The sequence below is a fragment of the Pithys albifrons genome, chromosome 13 (genome assembly GCF_047495875.1).
Source record: "Pithys albifrons albifrons isolate INPA30051 chromosome 13, PitAlb_v1, whole genome shotgun sequence".
NCBI lineage: Eukaryota > Metazoa > Chordata > Aves > Passeriformes > Thamnophilidae > Pithys > Pithys albifrons.
Window position 1 is genome coordinate 10,897,006 of NC_092470.1, and position 20,537 is coordinate 10,917,542.

The 20,537-nt window shown below is 41.5% G+C and overlaps 1 protein-coding gene across 2 annotated transcripts in view; it reads right to left on the minus strand.

The window, feature by feature from the left end:
- Positions 1-449: 449 nt before the first annotated feature.
- FBN1 (fibrillin 1) overlaps positions 450-20,537 on the minus strand; it is a 145,277-nt gene continuing 125,189 nt past the window's right edge. The window contains exons 49-65 of one of the 2 annotated variants that reach the window (XM_071568892.1): positions 20,152-20,277; positions 18,057-18,206; positions 16,627-16,692; positions 15,815-15,931; positions 15,339-15,458; positions 13,584-13,706; positions 13,027-13,158; positions 12,282-12,407; positions 11,526-11,732; positions 10,822-10,947; positions 10,486-10,608; positions 9,447-9,563; positions 8,546-8,674; positions 7,594-7,713; positions 4,391-4,622; positions 3,188-3,362; positions 450-1,729 (exon numbers count right to left, since the gene is read on the minus strand). In XM_071568892.1, the coding sequence (XP_071424993.1) occupies positions 1,340-1,729; positions 3,188-3,362; positions 4,391-4,622; positions 7,594-7,713; positions 8,546-8,674; positions 9,447-9,563; positions 10,486-10,608; positions 10,822-10,947; positions 11,526-11,732; positions 12,282-12,407; positions 13,027-13,158; positions 13,584-13,706; positions 15,339-15,458; positions 15,815-15,931; positions 16,627-16,692; positions 18,057-18,206; positions 20,152-20,277 (2,579 nt within the window). In that variant the 3' untranslated portion in view covers positions 450-1,339. Of the gene's footprint in view, positions 1,730-3,187; positions 3,363-4,390; positions 4,623-7,593; positions 7,714-8,545; positions 8,675-9,446; positions 9,564-10,485; positions 10,609-10,821; positions 10,948-11,525; positions 11,733-12,281; positions 12,408-13,026; positions 13,159-13,583; positions 13,707-15,338; positions 15,459-15,814; positions 15,932-16,626; positions 16,693-18,056; positions 18,207-20,151; positions 20,278-20,537 lie in introns of those variants that run through there. The other variant, XM_071568893.1, reaches the window with a different exon arrangement.

Here is a 20,537-nt window from a genome sequence, read left to right on the forward strand (position 1 = left end):
TTGCAATTGGATTATCCCCTTGTTATCAGTCTTGCTTATTTGACAGTAGCTGTTGAAGTGGGGGTTAAAAGAATTGAATATCTAAAGATAGTTTTAGCAAACAAGACTTTACACACCTGTGTTTTCTGTATAATGATTTAACATTCACTTTTGCATATTTTGGCTATCAAAGTTACTTATTGACAGGATATTCAGGTGACATCATTGGAAATGTTCTAACTTGCTTTTTGGAGCTACACAGTAACTTGACAGAGGTCCATTGCTGTTGAGATTTGCCAAGGTTTCTGTATTGCTTCTGTTCTTCCTTTGCATGAAGAACAAACAGCAGCAGCACCTTCAGGAGGAATCACCTGGACACACAGACAGATACACAGCCAAGCCTACTGGCAATGCCTGAAGTGTAAGAATGCAGTTTATCACACTTTCAGCAAGAACACAAGGCCACAGAATAAACTAAAAAAAAAACAACTGTTTTATTGTGACATTTATGACATTGAACCCTTGTTGATATGAATGATTATGGGTACTCTTGACACGTTACAATATGTCATGGTGTAGGATGGCACTGATTGTCATCTGACTTTTGAGAATGTTTAATGGTCCCTACTGACCTCAGTGCATTTTGGCAAGTCACAGAAATTTTATCATCAGGTTTGTGTATACAGTTAACAAGTAGTTGGTCTTATAAGCACCATTACAAACCCTCACATTAAGGGTATTATTAATCTAGTTTACAAATGCTTCATTGATAAAAATAGCATGATTACAGTATACACACACTTAATTTACATGTAATGTATTATAGGCATAACTGAGATAAACTACTGAGCTAACTTTGGTTGATTGAAGTATTTAGACTGAATAATGGCAATTTTGGCTTCTAAGTTGTGTAAATATTACAGTGCATTTATAAATCTAGGTTGAAAATTTACTAGCACCAAATGGATATCATAAATGGCTGACCTAGTAAGTTGTAGTTGGAGAAGCGAAGTTTAAGAATTACAAAAATAGAGCTGTCCATCAGTTGAAAGCACTTCTTGTACCTCTGCTGAAATGATGATGTGTCTCAGCATCAGTAGCCAACTTCCAATGATAAAAGTCCCAGTTTTCAAGATTCAACATATCAAGGTAGCTCAGCTACACGTAAAAGCCTGAGAAAGTGGTAGGTTTGAGCTAGGGTAATCATCCTGTACCTTGTTTATGTAATAATACAATAGTGCTTGTTCATACAAATGTACTCATGTAAGATTGTACCTATGATATGGAGAATCTGATTGGGAGAAATATTCAGTCCTACCTATCTATCTTTGGTTTAATTATTTGGTCTTTGGTTCATGAATTAATGAAGCAATATCTGAATTTTCATTTTCAGGTTATCTCCCAGCTCACCACTGAGGTAGTCTTTGTCATGTTTCGCTTCAAGCTGGTTAAGTTCCTTCTTTTTATAGAGTGGAATACTACTGATTTGTAATGAATAGTTTCCAGGCACTGGCTTCTTCTTTGTGAAATGAAGGTAACTTATCCCGTCCTTCTTATTGATTCTAAAGAAACCATCTTCATTTCCGGAGTCAATTAAATATCGGTTATGGTTTGTCAGTGTTGTGAGGGCAGGAAGCAGTTCCAGGATGCGATCTTTGTTACTGAGATCTGAGATGTTGATGGAGAAGACTGCTGCTTTCTCAATATCCCAGCTGGCGAGACTGATTGGCGGCTCCAGCTCTTGCTGATCCTGCACAAGAACAAAGCATGTTAGTTGGCTTTGTCAGAGAGCGTTTCACATGTGCCTGTGTGTATGTATTTCTTGCCCAGCTCATTCATTATTAATTAAATGATTTTAAAAAGGAGGCTCTGTTACATCATCTGTCAAATCCACTATTATGGGCCTGGGACTTCTCAGGATGAAGTGCAGTGTTTGCACCATCACTGTGTGGGTAATGGGAGCCTGAGACATGCACTGAAAGTTTCTGCACGTGGGTCCTGCTGCCTGACAAACAAAGGCTCTCTGTGCTTGGAGCCCGTGACCGACCTCCTACAAAGAGAGCAGCCAAGGCACACTCCTCCTCTCTGCCAGGGCAGCCACAGGCTGACCAGAATAACAATGTGCAAAACACAGCAGGATCTGTGCAGGAGGCATGGCATTTAGGAGGGAATTTTTTGCTTTCCAAGATTCTCTTGCTTTAGGTGTGGAGCCAGGGCAGCCTGCAGGTGCAGCAGAGTGCTGGAAAAGCAGCCTCACACTTCACCTCCAATTGGATGGTAACATTTCAGACAGCGCATCAGCTGTAACATTTCCATTTGGAAAGCAAGGGAAGCTCTACCTCACCTCTGAGACAAATCCAGCACTAATTACAGAGAGCAGTAAAACACACTGACGAAATAGTTTATGACCCCACTCTGCCCAAGATCAAATGTCCACACTTTCTGGGCAAAACCAGATTCCTATTTTTCTGTATTAACAGAGCACCACACACTGAGTGTGGAATGGAAACAGCAAACAGGCTTCCGAATCCCCTGCATTCGTACGTGGAAAAACAAGTTCTTTGGCACCTGCACATCAGCAGAGAAACAAGGTGACACCTTGGAGTAGTGATGCTGTGGCAACACTTTACCAGAGTGTTCAGTATCTCTTAGTTACATTTTAGGCTGGTAGCCTTGGTTCCAGGATGGCCACCTGGGTGGCTGAGAGAAAGACTCTGGACAAGACCCAGGAAGGGCTGCAGCCCTGGACTCCCTCCAGGCAAGTGTGTGTGTCCAGAGCTCAGTGTTTGCCTTGGAGAGGGCTCCAGCCCCAGACTCACAGCACGGCACTGCTTGGCAGGGTCCACATTCCCCCGACCAGCATGTCCTGCCTTTCTGGCCACAATGTCACACAACAGTTTCACACACCTGCTGCCCCCTGGCCTCAGAGCCTGCCTTGCTGGCAGTGGACTGCTCTCTACATAGCTAGGTGGGCACCTATTCTAGTGTTTGATGTGACATAGATGTTGGTTATGCAGGACTTTGCCTAATGACAGTGAAAAGCTCCAGAAAGCCCACACACAGACCACCTGATGTCCAAAACCAGCTTTGGTCTATTTTGTTTGGGGTGTAGATTTTTCCTGAGGGATTGTCTCTTGGCATACCTCCTTCCGAGTCCAGCTTTTACAAGACAACCACAAACCCTTTCTCACAAAAAAGGGTCAATTACCTCAGCTTCACTTGCAGTTTCATTAGTGCTTCTGCGTTTCCTTCCTCTCTTGGGATAGCCGTTGATTTTACACTCATAACAAGCTTCTGGAGAGAGGGAGTTGTCGTCTACTTCTCCACTGAGGGAAAGCTCTTGTCCTTGACCTCTGCCTAGCCCCACTCCGGAAACACAGTGTCTGAGGGAGGAAGGAAGAAATTCAAAATTAATTCCAGCAAAACAAAGATCTTATCAAAAGCTGAATTTGGGGCACTGTGAGTACAAATAATAAAGCAATTATGTTGCTTCCATTTCCTAGGAAAAATTTCTGCTGAAGTCAACAGACAAAATTCTCATTGAAACCAATGCAGCCGCCTCTGATTTCAAGAACCTGGCTCCAGGAGGCTTTGCCCAAGAGAGACATGCCAATATTTAACAGTTTTAAATACACAGGCTTAAGCTCTGAGTTGTTGTTAGTAATTTTGGTTATCCAGCCTGGAACACATTTCAAGAGACCGATTTTCAGTAACTTCTGAAAGATCTGAAAAGTGAGGTCTTTCATAACACATCCCAAAGCTTTTAATCACTTCTAAAATTTAAGCCACAATCTTTCTGCTTTCTGTTTGGGTTGCTTGGTCCTATATGGTGCACAACCCTAACATTCCCACTGGGGCAAGTGAAAATTGGTTTTCTCAATAAAGCAGACTTTTATTAAAAAATATTCATTTGAAATACAGAAGAATATGGAACATACAAGAACTTAAGAGCATACAGAATTGTTATTCCAACCAGCAGGTGAAACCACTTGCATAATATAATTTCTCTTTGCAGTTGGCAGGGGATGTTATTATTAATGTTTGTTTTGTTGGGGGTTCTTTAAGGAGACAAGGGATATACCACAAATCACAGTGAAGAGTGTGAGCTCCCAAGTGGCAAGTTCAGAAGACTTGGCAGGCTGCTGGGGTGTGCAGGAGAGGAGAAAGCAGTAGCTTAATATATATGATTGCACCTATTAGCCCTGACCAAATTTCAATGCACAAAAACCTGCCCTTCCCAACCCGCTCCTCATGTCCAAAATCAGCAGGTGCTTCCAACTCTTGAGCACCACCTCAGTCCTATCCCTCTTTAATTGCTGACAATCCCCCTGGTTCTGCTGCTCCACACTACAAAGAAAGGAGTGAACTATGTCCCCTTGGTATCTGATAGTTTAAAATGAGAATCCCTTACCCTTGTCCTATTCTGAAGTAACCAGGTGGACATCCACAGACATAGCCACCTTCAGTGTTTGAACAACCATAACTGCATGGGGCTTGTGCAGAACCGCATTCATTGATATCTTGGCAACCTCCACTAAACTGCTCATACTGAAATCCAGTAGGGCACATACATTTATAGCTTCCCAAAGTATTGTGGCAAGATGCTCCTCCACAAATGTGTGCACTGAGACATTCATTTTCATCTGGAAAAGAAGCAAAATATATCATGTTAACTTTTACTCTCAGGTGTAGTCCAGCCTACCCCTTCTGACAGGTCGTGCTCAGCTGCTGCTAAACGTGCTGCCTCATGGGATGGATAGGAACAGAGCAGGGCTTGGCCTCACCCTTGGCTGGGGTGGCGGTCGCTAGGGGATGACTACAACCACACAACACAGCAACATTTGGGCTACTCTACAGAAGATGTTTGGTGCCACGTCAGCTCGTGCTCTGGAGAGCAGAGAAACAGAGGAGGTAGTTTTTTCTTTGTTCAAGTAACAACTAAGAAGAATAAAACTTCGTACAGCCAACAATCTGGTCCAGTAATCCCTTGTTCATAATGTTATTCAGCGTTAAAGGAGAAAGAATAAGGAATCAAGCTCTGACACCTTTTCCAGGCATTGAAAATTTCTCCCTACACACTCACATTTAAGTATTAAGTACAGGTAAGGCAAAGGAACAAGAAGTAAAGTAAAAATAAAAGCAGCTGTAGATACAACATTCTGAGCCAGCCCTTTTCCAAACTTCACAAATCTGGCACTGTAGGAGTTTGAGGTCAGATCAGTCTTATTTACTGTAAATGGCTGTTTCTCGAAATGGAGCTGGTCTGATTGTTTTTGTCTGATGTGGCAAGTTGCTTCAGAAAGTTCTGATTGCTGTTTTCCCCCATTTTCTGTGACAAATGCATATAAGCATTGCATATGTGTGCACACACGTAAGAAATGCCATCTGGAAAGTACAGAGCAATGTCTCTGACCTCAACATCCAGGTTACAGGAGAATGAGTACTAAGTCAGAGCATTATTGGTGTTTTCCAAGCAATGTGGCTGTTTGTTCTCTGTTTAAAAGCAATGCCTTTGCTTCTTGCAGCCTGATTTACAGCATGGTGCACTATGGAATTGCCTGGGCAGAGAATGCAGTCACAGGCAGCACAAGACATGGGAGGAACCAAAGCATTCCTCAGTGATTATCTAAATGTGTTGCAGCAACATCAAAAGTCCCTGAACGCTTCACTAAATAGGCTAAAAAAGACAAAAACTGTTTGCAGAGTTGGGATTGCCAAGGAATATGAAGGAATTGCCACGGAAAAACCTATTACATGGAGATTCTTCCCCTGTGGTAGACCCGAGAGATCGAGATAAGCATCTTAAGCATATACAGTTACAAACACTGCAATGTGAACATGTGGAGAACACAAGGTATTAAAACCTGAGGCTGAGTTCTGTGTTCCCAAAGCCTCTAGGGGTTTACCATTAGCTCAGAGAGAGGTCACACCTAAAAGCAATTATGTCACAAATGCATGTTTGGGCCACACAAGAGCAGCACCAAGAGCAGATACGCTCACTACACTGTGCTCTGCAGCAGCAAAAGTGTGAACACTACTGAGATTAGTTTGCATATTTTGGGTGATTGTTGGAAGAAAAAAATATCAAGAAAAGTGAAACAAAACCCCCAAACAATTATGGGATCCTCAGACTTTGCAAGCTGTGCTGTCAGGCACCAGCCTTGCTCTCCTGTGCTCTGCAACACGCTCAGCTTCAGCAGGAAGGAGAGATGCCATGAGGATGGAGCCACTTTCCCTGCAGCTTTGGGTTTCTGCCTGGACTGCCCCATGTTTAAGAAGGTGGCAGTGCTGGCTGAGTCTCGCCCCACTTGTGGCTCTCAGAGTAATTTTCCTTGGTGAAGTTTCTGGTGACCAGTATTTTTGGTGCCAAGGCTGAAGCCTTTCTTTCAGTCAGGGAAACACCAGTGCTTGTGCATTTTGAAACTGGTATTCCCATTATAAATCTAAACAGTAGTCAATGAGCTCAAAAGCTGGAATAACAGCGTACACCTGGTTTGGAAATACACTTAGTTAAATGCTTTTACCCAGGAAGACTTGGAAACAGCCAGGATGTTTCATAAAACTCAGCGCTGCACTTTTTCAGATTTCACAGTGTCCTCCAGCAGCCAGCCATGACAGTGCTGGTTGTTTGTTGTTTTTTTTTTTTTAATCTTCCTGCAGATTACATTCTAATTTAACCATAAACTCTGCTAATTCAATTAACATCCAAAACGCCCATATGTCTGTGCTCCCTCCTTGATCTCTGTATGTTGCAGGCATAGGGTGCTGCAGCACAAGTAAGTAAACATCACAGCAAGAACTGCATACACTGTCAGAAGGTTTGGTAAGAATAATTAAAAGCAGAGACCTCCCTAGAGTACCAGTGATAACAAGCAAAGGCATTTTTTATGTTTCTGAGAACAAAGAAAGCCAAACAGTGTTATAAAGCCCTTTGTTCTCAAAGAGGTCATCAAACACATCTCTGGGTATCCACACAAGACTAGCTTGCATGAAGCCCATTAAATGTGATGAAAACTGCACATAACTGCCACTAGAGGAAAAATATTCCTGGTTCTCTTGTTTGAATATGTTACATACTACACTGCTGACACAGAGGCTTTTGCCGTAACTGCTGCACAGGACCCAGCTCTGACTGCTCAAGTCAGTCAGTGCTCTGCACATGCAGCCCCTTCTATGAGGGCTCAGAGACTTGGGACAGAAACAAAGTTTAGATATGGAAGAAACAGGCATTTTAATGCACCAGAACATTTAGTTATTAACATACCTAAAGAGCACTAATACTGGTTACCTGTGTCTACGCAGAGACTGGTGTTGAATAGCTGAGTAAGACTTCCTTTGTTCAGATCACAAAATACTTGCGTAACAAAAGTTCCCTCAAAGCCAATACAACTTCTAGCACCCTGAAGGAGAATTTTGTGTTTAAACACTTGTTGAACCAGGGCACAGGTTATTGGGTGCTACACAGGGACTTTGCCTTTCACAGGAGAGCACTGCTGAACTTAACAAATTACCATCAGAAAAAAAAAAACAGTGAACTGCACCATTGCCCTCCAATTCTTGCTGCTAACAAAGGTAACGTGCATTTTAATGTACGAATTTACAAAAAAGACTTGCCAACACATTGGTTCCACTGGTAATGCTGGAGATATCCTTGTGGGCAGCTGCATCTGTATCCTCCAATGATATTCTGGCAGCCATGCTGACACCGGTGGTTCCCATCACATTCATCCACATCTAAATGGGCGAGACACATTCTGAGTTTTGGGAGAGAAGCTCAAATTATGCTATATTTGAAAAGTATGTTACAAATAATCATATATACAGTCATATTATCATATATATAGGTATATTTCAGGATCTTCCAAAAACATGATCAGTGCTGGGAACATGATCAGTTTGGGCCTTTCAGGTTTGGACTTGTGGCTCTACAGCAAGTAACACAGAGCTGAAAACCACAGAAAGCTCACATTCACCCACAATTTTCAGAGTTTTTGCATTCTACTGTGGAGCAGCAGCAGCAAACCTTTTGTATATGGGATTCCCACTTCTTCCTAAGGGTCCCAGCCCCTCAGCAGAGAGATCCTTGCTTTTACCCAGGAATCCCAGCATAGTTCTTTTCAAAACAAGCCGAACTCTATCCCAGGAGAAGGCTCTAGACCCAGAGGAATAAGCCTACAGCCCTTGAACTCTCTCTTTAGCAGGTCACCTTGGAGATGGAAGACTTCCTGTCCTTGGTGAGTCCCTCAGAAATCCCTGCAGGATTCAATAAAAAGTTCACTGAACTGACACCACTTAAACTAAAACATTCCAGGCTGAATTGACATCTCCTCAGAAAATATCTGTCCAGCTCTTTAGCTGGAAAATATCTGTCCAGCATCCTGCAATATATCTATCTCTTCTGGCCCATGGAGAGAAATACTGCCTTGTTGCTAAATATCCATGCTCCCCTTCACGCCACCCAAGCTTACTCCATAGGTTTTGGTGCTCACTCCATAGTTCCTTCCTTGGATGACAGTGTGGCTGAGAGAAGATGAAGGAAGCAAGAGCAGGGCTGTGTTGTACCCACCTTCACAGCTCTGCCCAGTCTGATCGAGTGAGAAGCCACGTTGACATTCACAAACAAAACTTCCTGGTGTATTCTGGCAAATGCCCTTGGGCCCACAAAGATTGATTTCAGTAGCACATTCATTGTTATCTGGGGGAAAGCAGAGCCTCGGTGTTAGTTTGTAGTCGTTCTGTGAAGCTGCTCATTCAGCCCTGCTAATGCTGAACCGTTTGTGGCGGGAGGTGAAGGCACAGCAGTAACACAGCTCTTCCTGCCCTCTCAGTTTTTCACTTTGCACTACAGGATTGCTTACACTGGCTTCTTTCTAATTTGGAAAGATAGAAGCTGTGGGAAAGGAAACGGTCCTTCTCTGCACCAGGAATATGAAGTTTGATGTTCTAGTCTTCAAACACCCCCAAAATCACACCAACACCACAGGACCATCAGACTGACACACAAGCAGGACCCAACCTGCATAGCAGAAAGTGTGTTTTGCAGCAGTAGTTTACTTTAACATTTCTACACACCCAGTGGGTATGTGTCTAAAGGATAACTGCAGAAATGTATATTCTATGGTTACTGTTTCAAGAAGCCTTGACATGATCTCAATGAACTAGAAAAACAGAAATAGAACTACTTTTTTGCTAAATGGGTAAGAAAGTATAAGGCAAGAGTTACAAAATGTTGTTTTTACTTTCTGGTTCTTGCAAGTGCAAAATTCAAAGACATAAATTATGAAAGCAAGGGAAGGTAGGAGGAAGGGTCTCTTTGCAACCTCTGCTGTGGTAGGACTGAGATCAGAACTTGGCCTATTTTCCATTTGGTTTCTTGGGAAGATGATTTTACCTCTGAGCTACTTTCCTTCTGGGATAAGGGTCAGTAATAAATCCCAAATCTGCGTTCACCTTCCCTCATCACCTACCAATGCAGGCTGTGTGGTGCTGAGTGAATCCGGGAGGACATTTGCAAGTGAACCCCCCAATAGTGTTGACACAAAGGAACTGGCAGTTGTGCTGCTTTGTTGCACATTCATCAAGATCTAAAAAAAAAAAAATCAAGAAAACATCTTTCACTTATGTTCTCTGAACTCAGAAAGAAGTGATTACAAATGAATAACATAGCAAATGAAGCCTTTTGAATCTACATCTCACTTTCCATGCTGGCCCTAGTTCACTCACATGAAGCCTCACGTGTAATGAATGGGACTTTGGAACAACACTAGAGCCCATGCTAATGCTGAATTACTGACACCACTCTCATCTGTCTGAATGTTGCTCTTACATAATAAATGTCTGCTCAGTCAATAAATGGGAAGTCATCATCTTCATGAGAAGAGCTGGCAGACTGGAAAGTGGCATTGCACTGAAGCACACTGTTATGTTCCTCCAAAAAAAATTTGGAAATGCTAACAACAAAGGACACTGTTGTTCTCCATGCCAAGCTTAGAATTGCTGCTCTAACTTCTGTGTTTTCAGTCAGATCTTTGTTACCAAGATACATAAATAATATGCAATTCTAATGAACTTTGCAAAATCTCTTCTGCACTGCTCTGCCTTATCCAGCACACTGGAGAAGCAGTAGGTAAAATTTCTGTTGATGCTGAGCACAATGCATTGCAAACCGTGCTCATCTTGGCATCCATTATGATTCATTTATCACTGAATAATATGGCTTAAACCAACATGTTTACCAAAATGAGAACAATCATATATACTATTGGCTACAAAATCTTGTAAGATCAGCTGCCATCAACCTGCAAAAATTCCTGTGGATCTACTGTTCATCCAGATTATCAAAAAACTAACTGAAACATCAGCTCCATCCTATGCAGGCCACTTTCACTGGTTTTAGTGGAAATACTCACATGAATCAACGAGACAGATTTGCAACATTTAAGTGTCCTTGCATTTTTGCCTGTGAAATACAGAGTTTTTGTAATAAATTCTTTTCTTGATTTTTACCTTTGCAGCTTCTCCCATCTTCTTGCAGGATATATCCTTTGGGACATGAACACTGGTAACTCCCCTCTGTGTTTTTGCAGATGAAATTGCAAGGTTTTGGAGACTCATTACATTCATTCAGATCTAGAAGAAGCAAAACCAGATACCTCAGTGCTGATAAGACTTATGATGATGTTTCTCAGAACGTACAGGAGAGATCAGAAGGAAATCAAAATCCCCCCAGCATTCTAACAAATGACACTCTGTTTTCTCATTTGTCAAAATCTTTCTATTTCCTTCTTCAAGTCATTTCTTAGTAATAAACTTCACATACAAACACCATAATGAAACACCTACCTATGCAGAGAGTGCCAGTTATATCTGTAGTATAGCCAAGGTTGCAATGGCAGCGGTACGACCCCCTCTCGTTGATGCACTCCCCGTTACGGCACACGTCGTGAATGACCTTGCACTCATCAATATCTGCAATTAAATGAGGGTTGGTTCTCAAGGGAACAAGAACTGATTTTATACAGCTTCAACAGATGCTTGTGACCTGATCTGAAAAAAGCCACACTGTACATAAAATAATGAAATATTGCACAGATTATGGAGAAATATTAAGTCAAGAAACACGGGATAGAGCATTAATCTAGTTCCCAAATGCAATGAAAAAGCCCTAATTGGAAGCAAACTGGAGCTGATCACTTATTAGCCTCCACAAATCAAACATCACTTCGCTTTCACATGCACAAATAGCTCTTAATGTGTACCTGCAACACATTCAAATGTAAGAGTGCAAGATTTGAGTGCATATCAGTCAAACCAGCATGCAAAGCATCTGTCAAGATGTGATGGACACCTCATCACTCAGGGCCTTTGGCTATGCACCCTCCTCCCAAAGGGCTGGACCCTCTCAACATGAAAACTCTCAGAGAATTTTGGCTGATATCCAAAACATTTAGAACATCTAGAATATTGTTCAAACATGCAAAAAGAGAATTTATAATAGATTACCTAACGGCATTGTCTAAGAGAGCACGTAGAAGAAAGGTCAGTACCTGCTCCACTAGATGTGTATCCTCGGCCATGAGGGCAAAGCTTCTTGAAGGCCACAGTGCCTGGGAAGGGGCAGACCTCACAGTTTTGCCCCCAGCCTCGGCCACCATCACAGCAGCATTCAGACTTGGTGACAGAGTTCCTGTTGCTTGATCCAATTTGACACATACTTTGTAAGACTTCAGTGAAGCAGTAGCCCTCCCTGTTGTCTGGAAGACAAATGGTGCATCACAGAGAATCCTAATGGTGATGACCTCCAGAGGGTCATGAGATACTGAGAGTTTAGTCAGAAATATAACAGAAAGGGCATACTTCACCCTGAGATTGTGGAACTGAGAGTGAAAGACTACCAGCGGTAAGAAAGAGAGCATAACATCTAAGGGAAACAAAGACAGGAAATTTAGCAAAAGGTGGAAGGGAAGTTGTTACAATATGCTTATAAAAATATATGTTTCTATTTGAACCTAGAGAAAAAGGAGTGGCTGAAAACCACGGCCAAAGAAATGTCAGAGCTGTTCCTGGCTGACTGAAACCATGGAACAGTCAGCTTTCACAACCAGTCACCCCAAGGGGACCGACTGAAGCAGGAATATGGTGAGCATGGGAGGAAGAAACTTACAAGAGGGCACCTACACACAAAGGGCCCTTCTCAAAGGCATGTACATTTCAGAGTGTTTTTACTCACTGTAAAGCTTAATTCCAGCCCCACTTGCTGCTATCCCAGTGACAGTTCATCCTAGTGTTAGTGTGGGCCTTACCAAGGCACTCGTCCTGGGCGTCGCTGACGGTGAATCCCTCGTTGCACTCACACCTGTAACTGCCCACTGTGTTCACACAACGGCCGTTCTCACAGAGTCCAGGTTTGGTCTGACATTCATTCTCATCTATTTTTTGAAATTACAGGACAGAAATCACATTCATTACTGGATTAATGAAGGTTACAGAGGTTTCACAGAATTCTTAAGCTGTGCATTCTGCCTGGTTAAACCTCCATTTTTTTCTTCTTCTTCTATTTTAGAAGTCTATTTTATTCCATTTTCCTAGGAATAACCATCTAGCCCACAATATTATACATTTTCTTCTTACATTTTCTCTGCAATATATTCCTCAGTGACTTTCAAAATTTTTCATAGTTACAGCTGCACTTCTGAATGCCATCCATGGTTTAAAAAGCAATTCAGATCTACTCTCATTCATGCTAACAGAGGTAAACAAGCCTACAGCAACAGACCCAGATGTCTGTTCTTTCTTCCCTCAGAGCAAGTCATCAGCAGAAGTATAAACTGATTGTAAAGACACCCACATCCAAATTTCCTACTTACTGCCCACATGTGTGCCCACCTGAACAGCAAAACCAAGTGTTGTACAGCATCAGTAGATCCACGACACAGGTAGTTGTGGAATCCTTCCCCAAAATTCCTTAACACTTTATTAAATCCAGAATTTTTAGCTCTGCTGAGGAATTCTGTGTTTCAGGAGTTTCAACACTTCAGTGTCACTTACCTATACAGCCCTCCCCATCTGGTCTGCGCTGATAACCAGGTCCACAGATACACATATAGGTGCCAATTAGGTTTTTGCACTCCATCTGTTTTGAGTCACAGTCGTGAATTCCTTCTTCACACTCATTCTGATCTAAAACACAAGGTTGAAACTTCATTATATATAGAGATGATCCTGGAAATCCACAACAGTAAATTCTGACTTTGGAACTGAATCGTAATAAAACCCTATATATACATTTATCGTTCTAAACTAACCATAAAATACACTAGCTTTGAGCAAATTGATTTCTCCCAAATGCCCATTTTTAGGGCAAGACAAAAACGCATCATCTGATATGACCTCACTTCGGGCAGATGTGTAAGTTTACTGGCAGGACAGGGCTAGTACAATCAAGTGCATAATGCAAACCATAGAATTTCATCCCAAATTCTTTCTGACTCAGTTACTTCCTGGGATTAAAACTCTGGCCCAGTAGTGCAGTGAGTCAGAGCCCTACCCCTGCAGGAACTTGAAATCATTCTCTCATAACTGTGAGAGTCTGGTAGGAGCTTTACCTCTGCACATCCTCCGGTCCTCGCGCAGAACGTACCCCCCAGGGCACTTGCATTCGTAGGATCCAAAGGTGTTCACGCAGCGGAAAGCGCAGAGCAGAGGGTTCTGGATGCACTCATTGACATCTGGATTTGGAGGGACAGAGAGCATGGGGGAAGTGAGACACACGTAGAACTCAGAAGACTTTAGTGCACAGGTTTTAGGTACAAGCAATCCCACGGATTCCAGTTTACTGATGGCTGGTGTTTAATAACTGGGGACCCACGGTCCTACTCCTTATGGATTTCTGTAGGAAGCAGGCACCAGACATGCCAGGATGTCTGCACAGCTACCTGAAATTTCAATATGTTCAAAAGCAAGCAGCCAATGGAAATAATTTCCAGATCCAAGCTGCCAAAATACTGGTTCAGTTAAAACTGTATCTTTTCCACATCTAGGTTCAGTTTTTATGATTGGTTATTTTTAAATTGTGTGTTCACTAATTTGGCTTCTTCATAAAATAAATTAGATAAACCTATATTCTTACTAGAAACAACATTTTGAAGTGCATTTACATATGGTCTGGACTACTTGAGTAGTTACTGCTATATAGTGATGTTTATGCACTCTGCTAACTCCTCCTCTGCAATTTGAGCTTTCACCCAAATTCCACAGGGAAGTGAATGAAGCTCTAACTGTATATAAAACTAATGCAATTTGATGCAAAAAATAGACGCGTGCTTTTGTATGGGCTTGCAAAGAAATAGATTGTGGCAGATAATTTTAAGAACAGCTGTGTCAGGTCAGAAGAGAGTGTCAGAATGCCCTAGGACATTCTCCTCCATCTCGTATTAACAGGAGGAGCTGAATATTAAAAAACCTCATACCATGTATGCAGAGAGCTTTCCCCTGATACAGCCTCTCAGTCTAAGGACTTCCACAGCCAAAAGCCACAACCAAACTATCAAGTTTAATTTTCACTGATGGATTCCCACACAAATTTGTATAATTTCTTTCTAGGTCAATTTATACTTGTGGCCACACTAATATTCTACAGCAAAGAGTTCTACAGCTTAAGTACGCACCATGCATACAAAAATGTTTGCTTTGGTTTTTCTAACATATTCCCTCTATTTTTGGTACCTTTTCCATTTGTGGCTTTATAAATTTAAATTTAAAACATATATCTCTTCACCACATTTTCCACACTGAAAAATTCTAATTTATTTTCTGAGTGTCCCTTCCATAACTCTGATCTTCCTTACTTCTCTTTTCTTTATGCATAGTCAAATTTTAATTTTTGAATTGAGATACCAAAGCAATATGGAAAATATTCAGCCTAGGGGATACCATGGGAGTTGTCTGGTATTGTATTTGTATTTTCTGGTTTGTTCACTGTTTCTTCCCTAACCAACTCAGGCAGCCCATTTCCTATTTTCATTATCCCCAGAGAGTCTCTTCACCCAAGAAGGTAGGCAAAAAAACACACACAGCACACAGCAGTTCTGGGAACTGTTCTGGAAAGGCTGCACCCCAACATGCTCCTCTCTGAGTAGATACCACCTGAAAGCCTGTTCACCCAACCTCCAGTTAGAAAAACATCCTGCAGTTCAAGGGGGATACAGGAAGGAGGAGCCTATTTTTCTGGTTCAGATAAAGATGCGTTGTTCCCAATGTACATGTTTTAGTTTTAAAGCTGCTCTACTCTCCTCAGTTGTTTTCTAAACCAGAAACTGTTTCAGCACACAACAACAGTCCTTAACACATGGGAGTCTCACCTTCACAGGTCATCATTGGCCCAGGCTCAAATCCCTCAACACAGGTGCATTCAAAACCTCCCACCACATTCCTGCAAGTTCCATTTCCACACGGGTTTCCAACAGCACATTCATCAGTATCTGCAAGCAGTTAGATCAAGACAAGAATACATGGTTATACTCAACCAGAAATGTATAAAACCTATGCTGTTGATATACAAGCAGAAAAACAAAAAATCCAAGAACTCACAAGTTACTGAATTAGAATCCCAGGCTCCTGGCACAATTTGGGATTGCTAGAAGTTATCTCAGTAAAACACTCAGCCTGAGCAGGACCAACTTGGAGCAAATTGCTCAGGCCCTGCCCTGGCAGGTTTTAAGTACCAGCTGGGATGGAGACTCCATGATGTTAGAATAAAACAACCTCACTGCTCCTTAATGCCATTTTAGCAATTCAGGAAAATCTTTAAAATGGAAGAGGAAATAGCTCTACTTACCCACACATTCTGCTCCCTGCAGGATGTAACCATACGGACATTCACAGCGGAAAGACCCATCTGTGTTGATACACTGCCCAAATTTACAGTTATCTGGATCGAGACACTCATCCACATCTTAACCAGAAATACAAACAACACAGTAAGTGCAACTGACTTCACATGCTTTTAGACTTCTATCAAAGAACAAATGTTGCTCTAGCAAGAAATATTCCTGAGATCACAAAAAATACTAATATCTGAATTCTGACATATGAGGATGAGGGCACAGAAATTGTTTTGCAGGCCAGCTTACACAATACAGAAAAGAAACTGATTCTAAATGTCCGATATAAACCTCCCTGACTGGAGCTACAGGGAGAGCAGCAGATATGAAAAGCAGTAGTCATCCAGTGCTCCTTAAATGCAAACTATTGCCAATAAGGCTGAAGTGCTGTTTGTCTTGGGAGAGAACAGAATGTTCTGAAGGAATCTGGGAAACTGTGGTTTGCACTTCTGGAGGATTAAAACCATTTACTGTAAACAGGCTACATATATTGTATAAGAAAAGACAAGTATGCTAAGTGATCCATCCTCTGGATCTTACATAGGTTTCCGAGCTCTAAAAGAAGTTTCATTTCTGATACATGAGACATAGCTTGAATTTGAAATTGATATGAAAAATTGGGGGGAAAAAAGTATGTAAGTTTCCACAATTCATGGCTTTTGGAAAGAGTTGCAGGGGTGTTACTCTCAGTTGAAAGGGAGAATGGCTTATGGGTAGAAAATGGCACACTGATGCAACAACAGCACCATGTGGTTCAGACACTTACCCAGCCTTGCGTCACCAGGTCCAACGAGGATGCCAATTCCAAATGGACAAATCTGTCTGAATGCCTCTGTAAAAAACCCATGAAAATCAAACCATATGTTAAATTCTGTCTTGGCACTCAGCATCACTCATGAACAGCACATGTAGCCCGTGTTTCCAGTTCATCCTCCTCATGGTTCAGGTCCAGAAATGGAGAATGTAAGTGTATAACCTTTTAATTTTATAAGCATGCAAAAACTGCATGGTGGCTTTACATTTCATCTCATCTCCTGTGTGTGCATGTGTAAAATTCTGGGAATAATTAGCATAATTTAACTTCCTTAAGGAGAAAATTATTGCAGTATTTCTATTTTAGAAGTATCAATAGTAGTGACTGCATTATTTTCTGTTGTAAATGAAAGATTTCCTACATTTTCTGAAGAAGACACAATTTAATCCAGACTCAGCTATCTTAAAGCTATTTCTTTTTGAAAAGATGAGAAAAAGGGCCTTGATCCTTTGAGAAGAATTTGGACTGTGAAAAATATATTGAAAAATATATGTGCTGACACTTCAAGAAAATGCTGCATCATACACTGTGCTTTTCCAACCGACTTGGGTTCATACGATCCACGTCAGCAGAATGAAACGTGCACAGGCAATAGGCCTAGGAGGAATATTGCAACTGGCACATCTAATTCTCTTTCCTACCCTTGGCTTTTGTGAGGATTGTCTGCAAAACATCCACATGACTTATTAGTGAACTGAACTGCCATCATGTATTGCTGAAACCAGTACTGCTGTTAACCGCATTTGTCAGCAGGAATTAGAGTCTGTTCAGCAAATTGCACCACGATGGTACAGAGGCTTGATGCCCACTTACTCCGCCTTATAAAGGCTACTAACACAGGAAAGTGTTTCTTTAGCCACAATCCATAGAAGATTTCCTGTTTTGTCATTCCCTGCTATTTTTTTCAAGTCATTCGCATCAGTAAGATTGCACATTTAAATTTTTTTAATAACAAAATTCAGATGTGGATCTCATGCAACTGTGTGCTTTTTTTAAAATTAGTTTTCATGTTTATAGCACCTCTTTCTGTACCTATTTACAATTAGATGAATTCCATTTGTGTCTTGCAGGTATTGCCACTCAGAGCCTAAGACCTACTCACTGCTTTCCGCTGTGTGTGCCACCTGCCCAGCAAAATACTCAGCACCTAATCAGAGTAACAAATCTGTAAGCAAACAAGGAACATACTTGAGACCTGACTATCCCTGGAGCATGTTTTTGAGACTGCAATGGCATCTACTTTACAGACAGCAAGGACAATTGTTGATGTTAAACACTACTGGGCAACTATTTTTTTTCATAATTCCTAATTTTAAGAATTCCAATCTTCTTTCAGTTCTGAGAGCTTTCATAAGAGTATGGCAAGCTGGTCAATAACGCACCATCTGCTTCCTCTGGGCAGAGCTCACAGGGGTCTCCCCATCCCTGTCCCTTTAAGGCACAGCAACACTCTTGTTTGGAGTGGTTCCGGGACTTTGGCACAGAACATTTCCCATCTTCAAACTTGGTGAAGCAGTAACTCACTCTCAGATCTGCAGAGAGAAAAGAACTCATTATGAGCAGTTAGGGTCAATTTTCACTTAGAGATGTTAATTACAAAATTACGGGAGATCCCCCCATCAAAACACCCAACTTCCATCTAAGTCCATTAAGAGGGACTATTATTCTTCTCTCTGATTGTGGAAGATCTGAAAGAGGAGGGAAGCTCAGTAGAGGAAAGTTGTAGGATAGAGTGTTCTACTTCGATCATGAAAAAGGAAGGGTTTTATTCTTTTGCCCAGAAGAAGTGGAAGGGCTGTACTCTCCTCTTATCCTCACTCCTTTTTGTAAAAATTGAATATTGCCTCAATTTGTTTATATTCTATTACTAGTAAGAATCACTTGAGTCAAGAGATTTTAATCAACTTGCAATGACAATACTGTGCAGTGTAAAAATGAGAAGCAATTTTCAATGGCCCTTTCCTTCCTCATTCTTTGTGGAGGTACAAACAAAACAAACCATCCCAGTGGCACTGTATTTTACTCCCCAAGCTGGGTAACCAGGATGCTGGAGCAGAGCTGAGGTCACAGACCACAAGCATTCAGCAGGCAGAGAGCTGGCAGCTCCCTGCACTGGCAGGGGGACAGCAACAGGGCAGTTTTGGAAGCATATCCAGTTTTCCAGCCACAGCGTCAGTGGTGGGCAATATCCAGGTTTTACCAAGTCCTAGGTAGTGGGAAGTTTTTAACAAAACTGTGTTTGGCCTGAGACACTTGAAACAAAAAAAAGGTAGTCTTCTTCAGGGGATGGAGAGAAGCTTCACACACAAGTGTGCTTTCCCCTGACATTATATGTGCAACAGCAGTTTGTGTTAGAAGATTAGGCTACATTATTTTTATTATTTTGTTTCTTTGGGTTTTTTTTATGGTGTGATTTTTCTTTTCCTTACCTGAAGAAAAAAACACCCTCAGACTAAAGAAACTTCAGTTACACAAGCTACTTAAGCACAGCTAAAACATCCATGCAGCTCTCTTGAAGTTGAGTGAAGTAACTGTGCCAAACTGCATGGTGGTTTGGAGACTTGGATAAATGTTTACTGCAGGTTGGATTCATTTTTACCAAAACCACAATTTCATTTAGCCCACTGTGAAGTGAAGAACTCGGTATGGTGTCAACAAGCATCACTTTTCTGTGCCAAGCAAAACTACAGAGGTCCTCATAAAGGTCTTACTCATCAGTGGCTCCCACTGTGCACACTGTGTATAGGACATTTAATGCTGTATATATTTAATAATTTTCAAAGCCTTTAAAAGTAACTCACTCCCTAATTTGTTGTGCTTGTTCTTTATAGACAAAATAAACTAACCTGTGGCTTTTCAGTACTAGATGCTCAGCTTATAGCATCTGGTCTCTGTCTCAGTGCCCATGTTTAGGCTCTGAATCGTGTATGCAGTAATCTGGAAGGCAAGATTTTTCTAAGCAGATGGGTGCTTATTGTCCACACAACACTGTTTGCAAATTTTTTCCAATGATCTTTTTTCCACCCACACATTTGTGGAGAGGAATAGCATACAACAAGTGTTATGGTGAATATGGTAAGTGCTAAGGACAGCCCTATAACTGGAAATGCTGCCCTTAGGCTCCTGCCTGTGTTCTTGCTCTATTCTGTGTCATGTTACTGTCTATATTTAGGTCCAAGTAGCCTCAACATTTCTTCCAGGGGTGCAAGAAAGGACTGCAGGGCAACAGAATTGCCTCACTTAACCTGATGCATTGAACATTATCTTCGACCCTTTTATTGCAATGTTCTGTTTAACGACAAACAGATGTTAGGGCAAGACAGAATCTGGCCCCAGCTACAGAATTATCATGTTTTCCCTATGAAACACACTGTCTGAGTCCAGAGTCTCCTTGTTATATTAGAAACAGCCTGCTAATAAGGCATTTCTGAAGCAGCAAACAAATTCTGAAGTGCCAGAAAACAGGAATGAACTTACCTTGGCATCGTCTTCCTGTGGAAGACAATACAAAGCCTTCTGGACACAGACATTTGAAACTGCCTGCAGTGTTGCTGCATGTGCCCAGGGCACAAATTTCTGGCTGCTCCACACACTCATCAATGTCTAGAAGGAAATTAATTGAAGAGATGAGAAATAAAAATATTTACACTGGCAGCTGTCCTACATAAAATGCAACCTTACATCATCACTGACATCTATCAGATTGGACAAACAAAAAGGCCATACAAAAAGGGACAGAAAGAGGAACCAGAAACCCAGGTGCAAAATCTAGGGTTAGTCTTCATATCTTCATGCAGTGGGCAAACTTCAGCAATGTACCATCAAACAAATAGCCTGGAATTACGTTTTTCTTGGGTTCAGAT